The sequence below is a fragment of the Buteo buteo genome, chromosome 6 (assembly GCF_964188355.1).
Source record: "Buteo buteo chromosome 6, bButBut1.hap1.1, whole genome shotgun sequence".
Taxonomy (NCBI): domain Eukaryota; kingdom Metazoa; phylum Chordata; class Aves; order Accipitriformes; family Accipitridae; genus Buteo; species Buteo buteo.
Window position 1 is genome coordinate 11,706,337 of NC_134176.1, and position 16,088 is coordinate 11,722,424.

General features: G+C 40.9%; 1 protein-coding gene across 5 annotated transcripts in view; it reads left to right on the plus strand.

Annotated features, from left to right (window-relative positions):
• Positions 1-11,475: 11,475 nt before the first annotated feature.
• The window catches only part of PPP1R13B (protein phosphatase 1 regulatory subunit 13B), a 72,728-nt gene continuing 68,115 nt past the window's right edge, over positions 11,476-16,088 (plus strand). For 4 of the 5 annotated variants that reach the window (XM_075029723.1, XM_075029726.1, XM_075029724.1 and 1 more), the window contains exon 1: positions 11,831-12,283. In XM_075029723.1, the coding sequence (XP_074885824.1) occupies positions 11,846-12,283 (438 nt within the window). In that variant the 5' untranslated portion in view covers positions 11,831-11,845. Of the gene's footprint in view, positions 11,739-11,830; positions 12,284-16,088 lie in introns of those variants that run through there. The other variant, XM_075029729.1, reaches the window with a different exon arrangement.

A 16,088-nucleotide genomic window follows, 5' to 3' on the forward strand; every position in this document is an offset into this window, starting at 1 on the left:
CTGAGCTATATCAATGTGCTGCCTGATCTCCTAGATGTTAATTGAAAAGCAAGAGGAGCTTCTGCTAACCTGCCCTTGGAGCACAGTTAACTGCACTTTTAGGTAAACTTAACCTACTTCAACACTTAATGCTTCTTGATATCTGACTTGCTTGATTTTCTAGTAGAGAAGGAAAGTTCATATGGGCAGCAATGTCTGGGTTATGAAAGCTACAATTTCTACTGAAATAATGCTATCTGCAACTGGTTCTTCCATTAGTGAATCTGTGTCAGAAATTTCCATGAAGGTTGCAGAGTAGTTCTTCCTGTTTGTGATTCTTAACACACAAATCTCTGCAAAAGATAAGGGAGGTAAAACCAGTGCTTATATTTAAAATAGATTTTTTTTTTCTTGAGTAAGATACAGAAAGAGGAAATCAACTTTCAGACAGCAGGTTGACTTAAAAGCAGAAATCAACACATCCATAATGTGTAACACCAGTAGTACTATCTATGTGTCTGAAGCATACTGGGTAGTGTAAAAGGCAATAGAGGAAAGTTAGCTAAGGGATTAGATGTGCCATTTCTTACATACAGTGAGGTGTGGATGAAGTACTCAGTTTTCTTTGCAGCACTAGGATCTGGAGTGTAGCCCTAGTTAGAGAAGCATTGCAGAAGAGCACTGTTAAGTGAATATTCTTATTTTATGTGCCGCCTTTTCTGATTTAGCTAAGGTGATTTCTAAAGCTAACTTAAAACAAAAGGGATTTCTTGTTCCAAGTAAGTGTCTACATAGACAAGCCTTAGCTCCTGAACAAACCCATTTTCTGTGCAAATGACTATTTAAGATCAGGACTTTAATCTATAGCAGTAAGTTTAATCATGATTCATAATTAAACACTGGTGGAGGAGATGCTTACTGCTCATTGACAGATCATGCTGTTTCCATTTCGCTGCTGCCTTTGTATATTGCTGACATGTCTAAAACAAGAGGATTACATTTAAACTTCGTAGTAAAATAGTTCAGCAACTGCATTTTTAATTTGTTGCCTGTGATAAGGCATCAACAATGACAAAAACTTGACTGTTTACTACCTTTGCAATGTTAGTGGAACAACAAACTCCTGTAGGGGCTGAAAAGCCTCATCCAGTTCCTGCAGCACCATCTTGACCAAGTTTTGGTGTGGCACTGGTGATTGTTTTTTAAATCAATACAGAACATGAAAGCTCAGCAGTAGGGAGCTGTATTAATACTGGGTCTTACTTACGGCCAGGATTTCTCTTTGTGGAGCTCTGAGATTTCTAGAACATTTTCAAGTGTTGTCCTACAATTAGGAATCTCAGAATATCCCCTGCATGCTAATAAAGTAGTATGGAATACTCTAGGGGAGCAGCAAAATACAGTCAGAGCCAAGGAAACATTAGTCACAGGGCCCATTCTACTTAACCTCTTTAATGGCTAACTTGGAAAAAAAACCAAATGTGTATTCATGTTAATTGGGAGGATGAGTAAAGTTGCAGGAAATTATCTAATGCAACTGCAACAGCTGAACTAGTCTCCTGTTTATCTGAATCATGATAGCAAATAACAAATACAGTCTGATAAAGAGCTGGTATGTGTATTGTACTTTCAGTCCCCAAGGAAGGAAAACTATGAGATGCTTGTTAGACACAGGTGATTATATGTGACATCACCACCAGATGGCTGAAATAAAGCTAACTGAGGAAATCAACCTGTGAAATCTCTATTGTTTCATTCATGGAAATCAGTAAAGCTGCTAGGAAGGAAAGAATAGTAAGATGGAGATTCCCTGAGGCATTAAATATGTTGGTTAACAATTCGGTAAATGGAGAAGCAAGAAGTGACAAGATAGTGCTTGACGAGCAAGCTCTTTATGTTATAATTCCATGACCTTTAGCAACTAACATTTAGCAGCTAATATTGCCTTTAAGAATGCAAAGCCATGTGACTCTGATTTGGTAATTAATGAAGAACTCATAAACAAGAAATTCCTGTAGTCTACTTCACTGCTGCAGGCAAACTACTTAGAAACAATTACTCTCCCCTAACTCAAAATGAACTGACCATCAGAAGAATGGATTATTTGGAAGTTTTAATTAAACTCTGCTAAGGGTACTATGATGTCTTTGCTTGTGGTTTAACAGTATGAGTCCTCTGGCAGCTACACCAGCTTGTGGAGTTTCCACCCTTATACCACAGTGCCTTGCTCCTCATACTTGTGCTGATAAAACTATCTGTGAATCAGATCAGGCAATTTTTCATAATTTTAGCATTTTTTTTCTCTCTAAAATAACAAAACAAGCACTCGGGGTTTTTTTCTGTTTTGATTTGGATCCATCTGATCCTGTTTACAGCAAAGCTGCTTTATAACTTGCATTACAGCAGATTATTTTTTTTCTCCAGAAAAGGCAGAAGAATCAGAATTTCTAGCTTTCCATTCACTCACCCAGCTTTCCTAAGTCAATATGCCTCTTACAATAATTTAATGCAAGTTTCCTCCTCATACCTAGCTACGCACATCATCAAAGTAGTCTCTCTCCTGTAAGAACTGTCATCACTGTCAACGCTCACAGGAATAAAAAGAATGCAGAACTCCACCCTGTATACAAATCAGGAGTGTCAGCTTGTGCTTCAGCAAAAAGGCAGAACCTTGCTTCCTTCCTCTGTGACAGCACATCGCTTTCTCAAATTTACAGTATCACTTCATTAAAAGTGGGACAAACGAACAAACAAGTAGGGAACAGGGAGAACAATTGTACCACAATATCCTAATGCTCACTACTTGCAGGAAGAATACTTCTAGTAATAAAGGATAAGTTTGGTAGTGGTTCTTCAAATCAAATTACATTATTGGTTGTCATCAAATAAAAATATACTTTTAATTATTATGACCTTCAAAAACCTAAAACTTCTTTTAATTGACATGACCTTTAACTACTTTATATCCATATAATCACAGTAACTTCAGCTATCTGCTGGAACAGACAATAGATATTTCTTCAGAGCCAATGAAGTGTGTTTGCTAGGAAATGGTAATAGGGATTATGTGGGTGGTAGAACTAACAGCAGTATACTGAATGAATCCCATCTGTGATGACTACTTCTGCCTACACAGATTTTTCCTGCAGTATCAGTTGTAGTCTTCATTTCTTGTTTTAACCTGTTGTACTTAGCATGCTTTTGATAATATTAAGAATTGCTGCAATTAAGGGGGAATTCTTTAGGTATGAACTAGAAACCATTGTGAGATATTTCATATGGAATGCTATATAAACATGCAACAACTAAACTGAATACAACCAGAGTACTATGGGAGGAAAAAGGAAGGATTAATAAAATCGATTAGAATGTGAACAGGCATTTGATACAGGACCAAGAATACAGGGAAGGATACCCTTTTTTCAGGGGTCTAACCAAAAGCATTTCCACTTTTATAATTAACTCCATTATTTATCTTGAGGATATATACGCAGCAGTCTCAAGCTACACTTTTTTGCAGCACTATTATTGACTCTTTACTCTTGATGCTTCAGGTATACCTTTTAATTTAGTGTACTTTTACAGAAAAATAGCCCCGTTTAAATTCTCTTACACCTGACATTACAGTTCTTTCCTTAGACTCCTTACATTGTATTCCACATATCCCATACAGCTTGAAAAGAAAATTCTTTTGGTCCCAGTTAGGACCTAAAGACACTTCTTTAAAATAATTAGTAAAAATTTAAATGATGCATTTCTTTCAGTAAGCTAAAAATTGCAGTCATACCAATTTTGACAAAGGATCTGTCTCTTGTTTCAGTGAACACTGAGACATAAATACTTCTCAGCATACTTTGATTTAGTTAATTCTTTTAGAGTAATGCAACTAGAAAAGGAATCTTGCCAAAAATATTTTTACTTTGCTTTCAAATTATGTATTCTTATTAATGCTAACTATCACACCTCTTTTTAAATTAAGGCTACTAATTTAAACATGTACTCAGGCCTGTCTGGAAGGACAAAAACAGAAGGCAAGAAAAAAATTGTGTAGAACTTTCACATAGCATTTGGAAGAAAAAGAGAAAAGATGCAAGTTATTTTACTTTGTGCTGTAGCTTGTTCATTTATAGAATAGAAATACTGGTTTTGAATTTGAGACGTAAGCAATAGACAAACCTTTAAAATAGCATCTAATCCCCAAGCAAGTAAGTTGTTATTGTGTGTAGTCCTCCATGATGAACACACTCCTATCCAGTCTTTCAAATCTTCTGAGGTTCAGCTGCGTATGCTATCTTCTTTGAATAAATCAACCTAAAATAGATTCTAAACACATAACAGTGATACATTTTCTACTGTCACTATTTCTAGGGCTTTGCGTGGAATCATTTTCAATGGGGTTCCATCAATGTCCTATAAAATTCATCTCCCTTTACTGTTGACATTCTTGTTTTTATGCAGCTATGAATTGCAGTAAACCTTGTTGTGGGATTGCAACAGTAAAAATAAAACTTATTCAGAAATATGTTTCTGGAAGATTACAAACCAAGGCACTTAGAGGGAAAATCAACTTGTCTCAATGCTCCCAGGACTAGAACATCGTTACTTTACCTGGAAAAGGAATATTTAACAAATGGTTAGAAAAGATGAGCCTTAAGCATCAGTAAGGCACAAACCCAGTATTATTGTTTATAACATGGAAAAAACGTCATTGCAAATGTCTTAGATTACATCTGCTGGTCAGATTATCTGAGTGCAGTTGCCCTTCTATAAAAATGCACTATTAAAAAGGTGTCTGTGACAGAAAAACTCACAATAAATTGTATACACACCCATGCTCTGACAATTTTTGGTAATCAAAAAGCCCCCAAAGTTATCACTTACTTAAAGTGGTGTTTATATATGTGTGTGTGATGCATATATATAGTGCAGAAATGTTTTCCATACAGGTGTATCTTAATTCATAACCATATCCTGTTTCACAACTGTAATGGTGTTTTATTTAAACAGATTCCATACTCTCTGTTGTATTTTTGGAGGAAATTTACCTTGTGTATTCTGATCTGTAAAAGCTGTGACGAGTACACACACAAAAAAAGGTAAATAATGTTACTTCCAGTAGTGTAGTCTTAATAATATAGTTGTTTAAAAACCAAGTATAAACAGATTACTATTTTTTTAAAAAGACACATTTAATTTGGTTTATAATTTCTTTCTCCTACTATAAGTAGTAGTTTGCTCAGAGATGTGTTTTCTCTCCAAGCCTCCTTTGCACATCACCTTCTCTCAGTAATTGCTGAAAAACAGCTTCCAGTATATCCCAGACTTGAGAATCAAGCAGAGGACTTTCCTAATCACCCCTACCAAGCTGAAATCCTCTAAGTTCACCCACTACCAGGTACAACAGCAGGAAACATGAGCTCCATTACATTACACCCTCTGCACGTTTTTTATTAGATCTACTTACCTCAAGTAAGCTAACCAAAGAAAAAGACATTTTCTAGAAGGCAGCACACGTTTCAGATTAGGAATTACTGGTTTTGAACATGGGAATAATACAAATGTAACATGAAAACAAACCTGCATCTGATCCAGCAGTAAACATAAGAAAAGAAACCAGACTGTTTTTGATTACAGTAAATAAAGTAGTTGCCCATCTTAAACAAGGAAGTGATGCTTCATAGTAAAGTTGAAGATTAGCCGCCCACCATTTTTGCAGCATGGGGTAAAAATTAATCATGTATCACAGAATTCTGCATTAGGCCTTTAGCTGAGAGAGGAAATATTTGAAATCACTTCATACAGAAATTGTTAGAAACACTTCAGTACTTGCCTCACTGAGTCATGGCTGAGATACCCAAGAACAATTTTAGAATAGTAACAAATGAAATGGCTGGACTCAAATCTTAAAACATGAGCCACCCTTTTCCCCCTCAAACTTTAGCCAACTCGTATACCCAAAACAAAGTGGCATATAAAAAAAAGGGAGTGAAGAGTGAATGATTGACTTGTTACTCTCTCCCCTCACTAATTAATGTTTCAACTAATAACCCATCATCTAACTAGTCACAGATACCTCCACTCATCATGGGCATATTGAAAATTTAAGAAAAAAGATTTTTGTAAAGAAACATTTTGACAGCCCAAATGGTTATAAGCCTAAAGGTACAAGCAGAGAGAACATCTCCCAGGACATTTAAGTTTTTGTTTTATTCACCCCTTCGAATATAGTTAATGGTTTCATCATTATAAACCACAGGGGAGCAGAACAAGATTTTCCGTCTGTAAAAATGATGGCATGTGATCTGTCTTATGGAGCTATGTCTTCTGTAGCTACAACATAAAAAATGAACAATACCTATTAGTGTAAGAATTTTATGAGTGTATAGCAACACATTGCCAATGAGGCCACAGCATTCTCCACTAAGTATGCTCTTTTGCATCATGTGTATTGGATTAAGCATACAATTTATGTTATTGTTTAAAGAAATTACATCTCTAATCCACCAAATGCAGGGCTGAAACACATGACATATCAGAGACTCAAATCCCCAGGAAGTGTACACAGCTATGCTATACACAGATCATATGGCTTCACTCCTGCTGTAATTATTATAGTCTTTTTCAGAATGATGCACTGAGTGGATTGTGCTATGGAAACTTTAGAACATTAGTCATCTAGTCCAGCACATGTTACTTATAGACTATTACAAGGTAGTGATGAAAAAGTATCTTTCTCCTGTTCACGTGTCTCAAATACTATATACAAAACAGACATCAAAGTGTTTCCTTTAGATTATTATTTATAGTTTATCTCTGAACAGGTTTGGTGGGGTTTAAAATGCATTGGCTTATATGAATTCAAACATGGCAGCATATGACTATTGTTCAGTATGAATTCCGTATTGTTGCAGCCTTAGGAAGTCAGCTTGATTCTGGAATGAGAGGTTACTTAAGGCCACAGTAACAAATTAAAATACCTTTCCTTTCAATATACAGACTTACTTTACACAGTATTTCACTAAAGATTTTAGGCTACCTGCTGAGAAACTCTTGAAATACGTAGTCTTTTTGCATGTATCATCTGTTACATAGCACTGCACCTGCACATTAACTGCCTGGCAAGTTAGGAGTACTTCTGTGACTCAACTTCTAAAATTGCTTACCTACTCACGGCCAGCTCCTCCTGCATTACAGAAAATGCAAAATGTAATTTTTGAAAGGAGAGTTGTATTCTGTAAAAGTAATCTCATTCATTTAGAAAGGATACATTCATTTTTTTGTAATACACATACACAAAAAACCCCAATGCTCCTACCCATGCTCACTTTTTAGAGATTTTATTCTGCCAGTTGTGAGGAAACCCATCCTACCTGTAGCCATCCAAAAGTCTGCTCTCTAATCTGACCTAGTCATCCAGGCTCCATGTTAAATCAATACAGAGATAGGCACCTTCAAAGACCAAGAGATTTAGATAGTGGGATGAGTATCTCAGCATGGAATGAATTGCCTGCAGAACTGCCTCTCTCTCTTCCCTCCCCATCCCAATTTATCTATAGAAGGAGCCTAGATGACTGATTGAGACTACATGCCTAACTTCTAGATTACTAGAGTCGGATAAGATGGATCCCACCCTAAACGTTTGACCTCTGAGACTGTTTCTGGCTATGAATAACTGTTATTTAAAATATACCACATGAAAAGAAAAAGTGTTAAATTAATTAAAAACAAACACTTATTTTCCTGTGACACCTCCAAAGCCTGAAAACATTTTCCTATGCTCCAGAAAAGCATCTCAACAAGTTAATGCAAAACTGAAAAAACTTGGATCTGAGATGGTAGGAAAGCTCACTTACCTCCTTTTCTCTATGCATAAAAAATAGTAGGGCAGATTCAGACCTGGTAGTTTTAAAAACTTTAAAAAAATCTACATTTGAAAATCTTGCTAGAAGACACTTAAAAAACCACAAGTAGGTATTGGAAATTCATCAGGAGTGCTCCTGAAAATCTCATTAGTCTCCCACCTCTATCTTTGGGACTCTCTGCTCGTCCTAAGAGTAACATTGTGCATGATCAAATAAGAGGCCTACCAATTTATTAACTGCAGTTAATATCCCTTTTTTTCAATAAATCTAGGTTAAATGCAAAACGTATTTTGGTAATTTTTCTCTATGTATCCATAAATTTCAAGTATTTTAGCAGAACACTAAAATGATAGTTTATACATTTCAATCAAATTTCAATTTCTAGCTAAAGATGAGCTCAGCACAAATCTCAAAACCTAACCATATCATAATTAATAAACAGTAATTCTTCACTTTTTGATGTTGTAAGTTGAATAAATGTCTGTTAACCTATAGTAGCTTCAATTTGTAAAGTTAAATAGTATTGCTCTGGGTTTTTTAAGAACCAAGAGAGGCGTAAAAGGTACTTGCATAACGTTTTAATACTTATACCAACAAATAAGCACAAACCCTTTCCTTTAGAAAAAGTCTGACAAAATTAGAGCACCTCTCACAAAGGCAACGTATTTGGAAGCAAATGATTTTGGTTCTGTATCTCTGGCTTTATCTACTTCCATAACCAAATTCTCTTACCTTATCTTCTTAAGCATTCCCCAAATCATGACTGCTTTGACACAACCTCACTTATCTAAGACAGGCAACCTACTTGTAGATATCACTGGCTCCTTTGGCCAGGCAACATAATTGCTACAAAGTTGGATCAATCATTTGGTATGGAAATGCATGGGCAATGGGGAAAAAAATTCAACATTATTACAAGTGACTATGTTCCTGCTTACAATAAACAAAACATTTGTAGTTAGAAGTTGGAATCAGAAGATTTTATAATGGCTGCTCTGTCCCTTGACTGCTAAAAGAGCAGTTCCCCAAAAGATTCTTCTGTGGGAGAGGAGATGTTAATTAATTTACCACAATGCAGGTAGAGTTTTAAGTCTTATGCTTTGTAAATATTGGTTAATTTCTTTTTTCTTTCCTCATTTCTACGGGAAAATGGAGATGGGAAGAGATTAGGCAAGTGTGTTTTTTAAGGGAAACAGAAATAGGAGTAGGAACAGACTTGCTTATAAAGTGTGTACTCTACCTCTTGAAGACATTTCTTCTTAGTCCACAGTATCCAGTCTGTCCGGTTGCTGCATTGACTGAACCTGCATCTGCCAAAAGCAACGCAAAGTTGACAAACTTTTATACTAGAGGCCATTATTCCAACAGAATCATTGCACGGAGGAGTGCCTTCCTTCCCAGTAGCAATTGTCTACGCCATGTTCTTCCACTTTTCATTTTGTCAGCATTCCTGCTGTTGCAATGGAAAAGTAGTAGTGGGGTAGTTTTTTAGTTTTTCTTATCAACCACTGAAAACAGGGAGAAGTCAGCTATAAAGTATACCTGCAAAGAAATTACAGACCGTCATTTAAGAATCACTGGCAAAAAATCTAACCTGGTTAATGAGGAAGAGTGTAACTCCTAAAGAACAAGCGTGACAAAAGGTCCACAATTCCCTTGTTGTTAAAATTAGAATTTCACCAAAAATAGTAAGAGGACAAGTAAATTTCTATTCCCTGCTCTTCTTTTGTTCACTAAAGTTCAGTATGAATCTGATGAAGATAAATTCCTTTTTTTTTCCTTAGGATACATAGCTATGAGCACATTATAGCCTGTTTCATTTCAGGTCAGCCTAGTTGCAGGGTTAATACTATTATTCTGGGTAGATCTTGGAGTTCTCTATTGGGTCTGAAGTATCATAGTCTTACCCATTTCCAAAGCTGTGTGTGCGAGGTAGAATCACGGTTTACAAGAAACTAAGTGTGATAATAGCGTTATTGTCAGTGGTAGCACTCTGAATAGTACTTGGAAAATAATTTTAAACTGACAAAGTATTATCTTGTGATGCTAATAGATTTTTTCTGTAGGACCAATTTACTAAAAGAAGCAGAAGGCTTGAGCTATCACAAAGCTGACACCAGAGCCTGCAAATACACTGACAAGGATGCGCAATGAAGTCTTAGGCATGTATATATTAAGATAATTCACACAATTATCTGTTATAGAATCTTAGATTAATAGGTTACATTTAACATACAGCTCATATTTGAGAATATGCTATTATCACTTACCCTCAAAAACTTACACAGACAATATCTAAGCTCCTCTCAAAAACTTCCTAAGCTACCATGCTTTTCACTCCTAGCCGAGATCTGTCACAGTCTTCTACAAATAAAGTAACAAAGACTGGAAACCAGCCATTTACAGAAAGAGTTGAAGCATTGGGTAGGTCCGTGTATTTTGTAGATTAGGATTTAAGACTCACAGCAATATGAAATTTGTCTACATTGCATGTGTTGCAGTACTAACATATGGCGATGTTTTGACTTGTAGTTGAGCCCGACTTCTTCCAAGCTGTTAACTTTCATCTTGCTGTTGTAGCTCTACAGAACGAGACACCCGAAAACGAAGAAACTAAACCTTACTCGCAAACACGAGACCAGCTCTCGTAGGAGCCTGACATCAGGGTCCCGGACAAGAACACCTTCTCTTCTGCTCTTCGGGGGAGTTTTGTACCTCAGACAGGTGTCACGAGCAATGCGCGGGCGAAGGGGCGGTAAAACGAGGGGTGACGCTAGCCATGACGTTATTTCAGCCACAAAGAACAGCTACGCACTCAGGTGTGTTTCGGTAGACCGAGAGAGGCTGTTGGAAGCCCACCCTCCCCGCGCACCCGCCTGCCGGGGTTCCCAGGCACGGGCTGGCGCCGTGGCGCGCCCGTCTTCCCACGGGAGACCACCAACCCCCCCGGCCCCGCTCCCACCCGCCGGGCCCCCGTACGCCCGGCGGGTCGCGCCTCGCTCCTCCGCGCCCCAGCGCGCAGCTACAGCGGCCACCCTCCCGCGCAGCAGCGGAGCGGGGCCGGGCGGACCGGAGCCGCCCCGCCGCCCACCCCCTTCCCGCATTCCGGGGGCAGAAAGCGCCTAGGGCCGCTGCCGCTTCCTCCACCGCCCAGGGGCCCGTGGGCAATCTGCCCCGGGCAGCCCGCCCGGAGCGGGCAGCGCCCGCCGGGGGCCCTGCCCGGGGAGAAGGGCGGCACAGCACCGCGGGGAGGAGGAAGAGGAGACCGAGCCCGGAGCGGGGCCGCGGGAAGAACCGGCGGGACAGGGCCCACACGAAACACAGAGCTGGCGGAGGCGCGGGGGGGGTGGGTGGTGGTGGTGGTGGTGGTGTGGTGCGTCACGTCACGGCGGGTCTGCGAGGGAAACCAGCCCCGGCGAGAGGAGGACGCGGGTCCCGGCCCCGCAGCGGCGCCCGCCGTCACGTGCGGCCCCGCGGCGCGCGCCCGCGCGGTTCCCGCGCCCCTCCCCGCGCGGGCCGTGCGCGCGCCTCCCGCCGCCGCCCCGCCCCCGGCTCTTCCCGCCTCGGCCAATGAGGAGGCGTCGGCGGTTAACCCCTGGCTGGGCGGCGCGGCGCGGGCGGAGCGGAGCAGGAAGCGCCGAGGGAAGGAGGCAGGGAGGCCGCCGCCGCGCTGAGGAGCGGGGGGTTGGGAGCCCGGCCGCCGCCGCCGCCTTCGCCTCTTCCTTCCGCCCGCTGTAGGGAGCGAGGCGCGCGGGAGGCACCTGTCACAGCCGCCAGGGCGAGCGCGGCGTCCTCCGCGGTGAGAGGCGGCGGCAGCGGCGGCAGGAGAGGCCCGGGCTACGGCGCGGCGGCAGCCTCGGCGGGGCTGGCTGGGGGACGGCTGCGGAGATGATGCCGGTGAGTGGGAAGGGGTTGAGTTCGCGTCGCCGCCTTCCCGGCCTGGCGCCGCTCTGCCGGGCGGTGGGACGCCTTGCCTTTTCCTGCGGGGCCGGTGGCGGCGGCGGATGGAGTGCGCGGCGCCGCCGCCGTCATCCTCGCCTGTGCCCCGGCCAACCGGGGCAGAGGGCGACGGTGCTGCGGAGACGCCGTCGGTTTCCCCGCCGGGGGTGGGGCCGCCGGTCACCGTCGTCCCTGGCTTCTGGGGACGGACGGACGGACCCGACCTACTCCCGCTCCTCCCCTCAGCGCGGGGCTGCCGCCCCCTTCGCCGGCCGAGCTGCTCTCGGCGTTGCACCGGCCGTGACAGGTCGAGGGCCGCGTCCCCCCCTCCCCCGGCTCTGCCCTCGCGTCTGCCTGACAGGGCTCCTTCCCCGCCCCCCCGGCGCCCTCCTGAGCCCGCGGCAGTTTCGGCGGGGGGCAGCGGGGAACGCGGGTTTCACCGTCCGGGTGTCGGCCGGCGGGACGATCGGCTGCTGGCCGCCGAGGCCCGATGTGAGGCGCGGGTGGGTTTTCTGTGTTTGCGTGAGTGGGTATGCGGGGAGTGGGGTGGGGGTGTGTGTATGTTTGTTTTGGTTTTGCCCTTCCCCATACCGATTCTTCGCCGCCCGGGTGCGGGGAAGGGTTAAGCAGTCCCGGGGCAGGCGGCTCCGGCCCTTGGGCCGGTTGTCAGGAGAGTGCAGGCGGCAGCTTCATTTCAGCCTCGCCGCCTCTCAGGGAAGGGTGGTCTCCCTCCTGGGTTTGTGCCACCTCTTCTGTGAAACCGTCGCTTATTTATCGAAGATAAAACCTTTCATTTTCCCGCAAACAACCTTGATTGTCTTCTGTGACAGAATCTCCGTTTCCTTCCCCTCTCTTTCCCTCCCCCTTTCGCTGTGGCTGATGCAGTGGTCAGAAGAGAGTTGTTCTTGATGACTGTTCGTTTTATGACAGGATCCTCTGAGACTTGAGTAATAAACAATTACAGTCTTTTTGCTGATTTCTTTCAAACTGTTTGATCCCAAGTGTGGGTTTATGAGATACTCCCTTATATGGGGTATCTCCCATGTTTTCTCTAATTCCAATAGAAATGAGCTTTTTATTTACAGTTCCTCTGCAGCGTTTGCAACCAAAGCACTGCAGCAGAATGCTTCTCAGTGAGACTATTACAGACATCTTTTACAAAATTTCATTGTTCTAACTTTTTTTTAGTGACTAAGAGGAGGAAATAAATAGCTCAAACTAGCTATAAAATTTCAGATTGAAGAGTGCAGGTAGTGTTTAGAAAACAGGTATTATAACAGGCTTTTTAATATGACATGCTTTTTAACTTCCAACTGCTAGGTATCAAAATATTCTATTGATACTGTATAAGAATTTGAGTGCACTAGGCAGGCTGGAAACCAGCAACAGAGTTCACTGAGTTACAGGCTTGTTCCATAAACGTATGGATGTTAGCTTGTAAAAACAAAAACAAGGTGACTGTCAGCTTTTTCAGCTCCCATCACCACTTGGGTTATGCTTTACATACATAAAATTCTTACTGAAAACCTAGCATGCCAATGACAGGCTAAGTCAGAACAAATGTATTTGCTTCCCATTACTAACCTGTGTGTGTGGGTTTCAGGCTAATGTCATAACTTCCGTAGTGCAGTGATTGACTTTTATAACAAGTTTTTTTTTTTACCTACTTGAGTGTTTCTGCCAGTGTCTCATGTTACCTTCATGGTTGTTTAAATGTAGCAGTTTGTGCTTATTGGAAGGTGTTATAAAATTCAGACTTCTTACGTTTTTGAAACACTCTTCAAAGCATTTTTAATACTGATGGCTGAATTTTAATAAAAACAAATCACCTTGCTACAATGGTAGTAATGTTGCAGATTAAAGCTTATTGAGTCTGAATCCTAAAATAATAAATATTTTACTTTTCTGAAGAGCTTTTAGATGCTGTTATGGACAGTCTATCATAAGGTAGTCAGGCATATGTATATTTAAATGGACACTGTGACAGTGCCTTAAGTCTTCCTGTTTCTCATCCCAGCAATTTTATTTATGGACTGCAAGGATGAGAAAAACAACCCCATTTACTGGAATAATCAACATACAATATCAAAATAATGTGAACATATGGCTGTAGAACTGGACCAAATGTTTTGGGTTTTTTTACTTGAGATTTTGTATTCTGAAAAGGGAAAAGCTAGAGATGTAAATTGTTATATGATGGAATTCCTTGAATTCATATTCACAGAAGCTTTTTTCTTCCCTGATCCTGGTGTGGTTTATGGGTTTTGTTTGTTTGTTTGGGTTTTTTTATAATTACAAAAGTATATAATAGCAGGAGGAGAGACTTTAGTACTACTGGACTTGAACTGTTGTAACAAGTGGGTATCACTACAGTTTTGTGTCAAGAAATTAAAATGAAACATTATCAAACTTTTCCAGTTTCTTATGACTTGCATTTATCAGATTTGAAGTAATTGATTGAGGCCATTTTTGGATTGGTAATTTTTTTACATTCTGTACAACCATTTTTAAGAATGAAGTCACATCTGAAGCACAGAAAATGGAATTATCTGTTTTCTTCCTTTCCTGTGTTTTGTTGATTCTGGGCCGCCCCACCCCCCCCCGCGCCCCCTTGGGGAACAGGGTTACTTCTGAGAAGTTTTTATCAGTTACGATTTCATTTGTGACCAGGACACCACCCTCTCTGTTCTTTAGCATCCTTTCCATATAAGTTCATATTGTTTATTCTACTTTCTTTTTGAAAAATATAAAAATAACTACATTCTTGGTCCTGAACACAGTTGAGCTTCAAGAAGTAATAATGACGTGGACTGCACTTTTCTCACCCGTTGTTTTTTGCTTTGCTGACAAGGCACGTCCATCATAACATCTTTCTTTGCCTTCAGGACATAAGGGCTATGTGTATGATGAGCTTATGATGCTACACTGAATATCACCTCTGCTAAGGAACTTACTAAAAGAGTTGCTATAAGTATGCCTTGAATATAGGGTGGGTTTTTTTTTTCACTGAAAAAAAAGTTTAGTATTTATTGCATTATTAGAATAAAATGTGCAAACCCAGAGCTATGTGATATCCTTTCAAACAGGAAATCTTTTGGGTTAAAACAGCCACGGTTTTATTTTGTTTGCAAAAATGTTGTGGATGTAGCTCCTCTTCCAGCCACATAATCGATAACTTGTTTGGAGGAGCCTAATTATTTTTTGTTTTTGTTTTTTTTTTTATTCTGCCGCAGTAGGGGTTTTTTTGTGGGACTTTAGACTTTGTTTTTGGAAGAGTGTTGGAAATTTTTCCTTAAAGAATGCAATTAATGCTTTTTCTTCTTGGATGGTAGTTCCAAAACGGTCTCTGCTGACAAGTATTAGCCGTATTCCTTGGACACTAGGGTGCAGACAAGAAAAAGCCACTTAGGAGGATCACTGTTTTCCTACTTGCAATGAGATACAGTGGAAGAAGGAACTGCTACAGCTACACTTCCTATTTTTTACCTAAATTTTGGGTATCATTCTTTTACAGCATCTGTGAGGTAACGTATCATGCCAAAGGCATAGAACTATGTAGGGTCTGTACACCGTCAATAAAGTGATAAGAGAGGCGATGGTGGATGCTGTGTAAGAAATCGTAATGGACTTAATCTCTTAAGAGGAATAGTTTGTATTGCATATTCCCCTAGCACCTATTGCTGCAGAGCTTTCCTGGTTTTGCCTTTAACGTAATTGGGAGAAATGAGCATCAGTGAGGTTGCATTCACATTTTTGAATGCATCTAGGAGGAACCTTGTGGGACTTTGTGTGAGGCTTAGGCCGAAGACTTGTTGGGCACGATCAGGTGGATGTGTTTGGTTTTTTAATAGAAGTGAGAGTGAAAAGTTTGGAGAGTGTTTAGTGATTTTTTTTTATTTTTTTTTTTTTGGTCTAGTTAATTTTGTGTGACACTGCAACTCGTCTCCAAAGATGACCATGACTGATGGATATTTTATGTTATACTAGACAATATACAAGTGGATCTTGAGTATTACAGTGTGCATTAATATCTTAATTGCTACATATGTTCCTGACCTATGAAGACAGATAACATGACTGATAAAACACAAACCAAAGATGGGTATCTGTAGTAGTTATTTTTGAATTAAGCTATCTTCCAGGTGAATTAAGAAAAAGGTTTTTTTGTTGTTTTTTTTGTTGTTGTTTGGTGGTGGGTGTTTTTTTTAAAATGAGTACACACTTGTCACGTATTCAGTCTAAAACCTTTCCCAAAAAGTCCAAGTGAACATTGCTTATTCATAATCTAAACCCAAAATATTTTCAAAT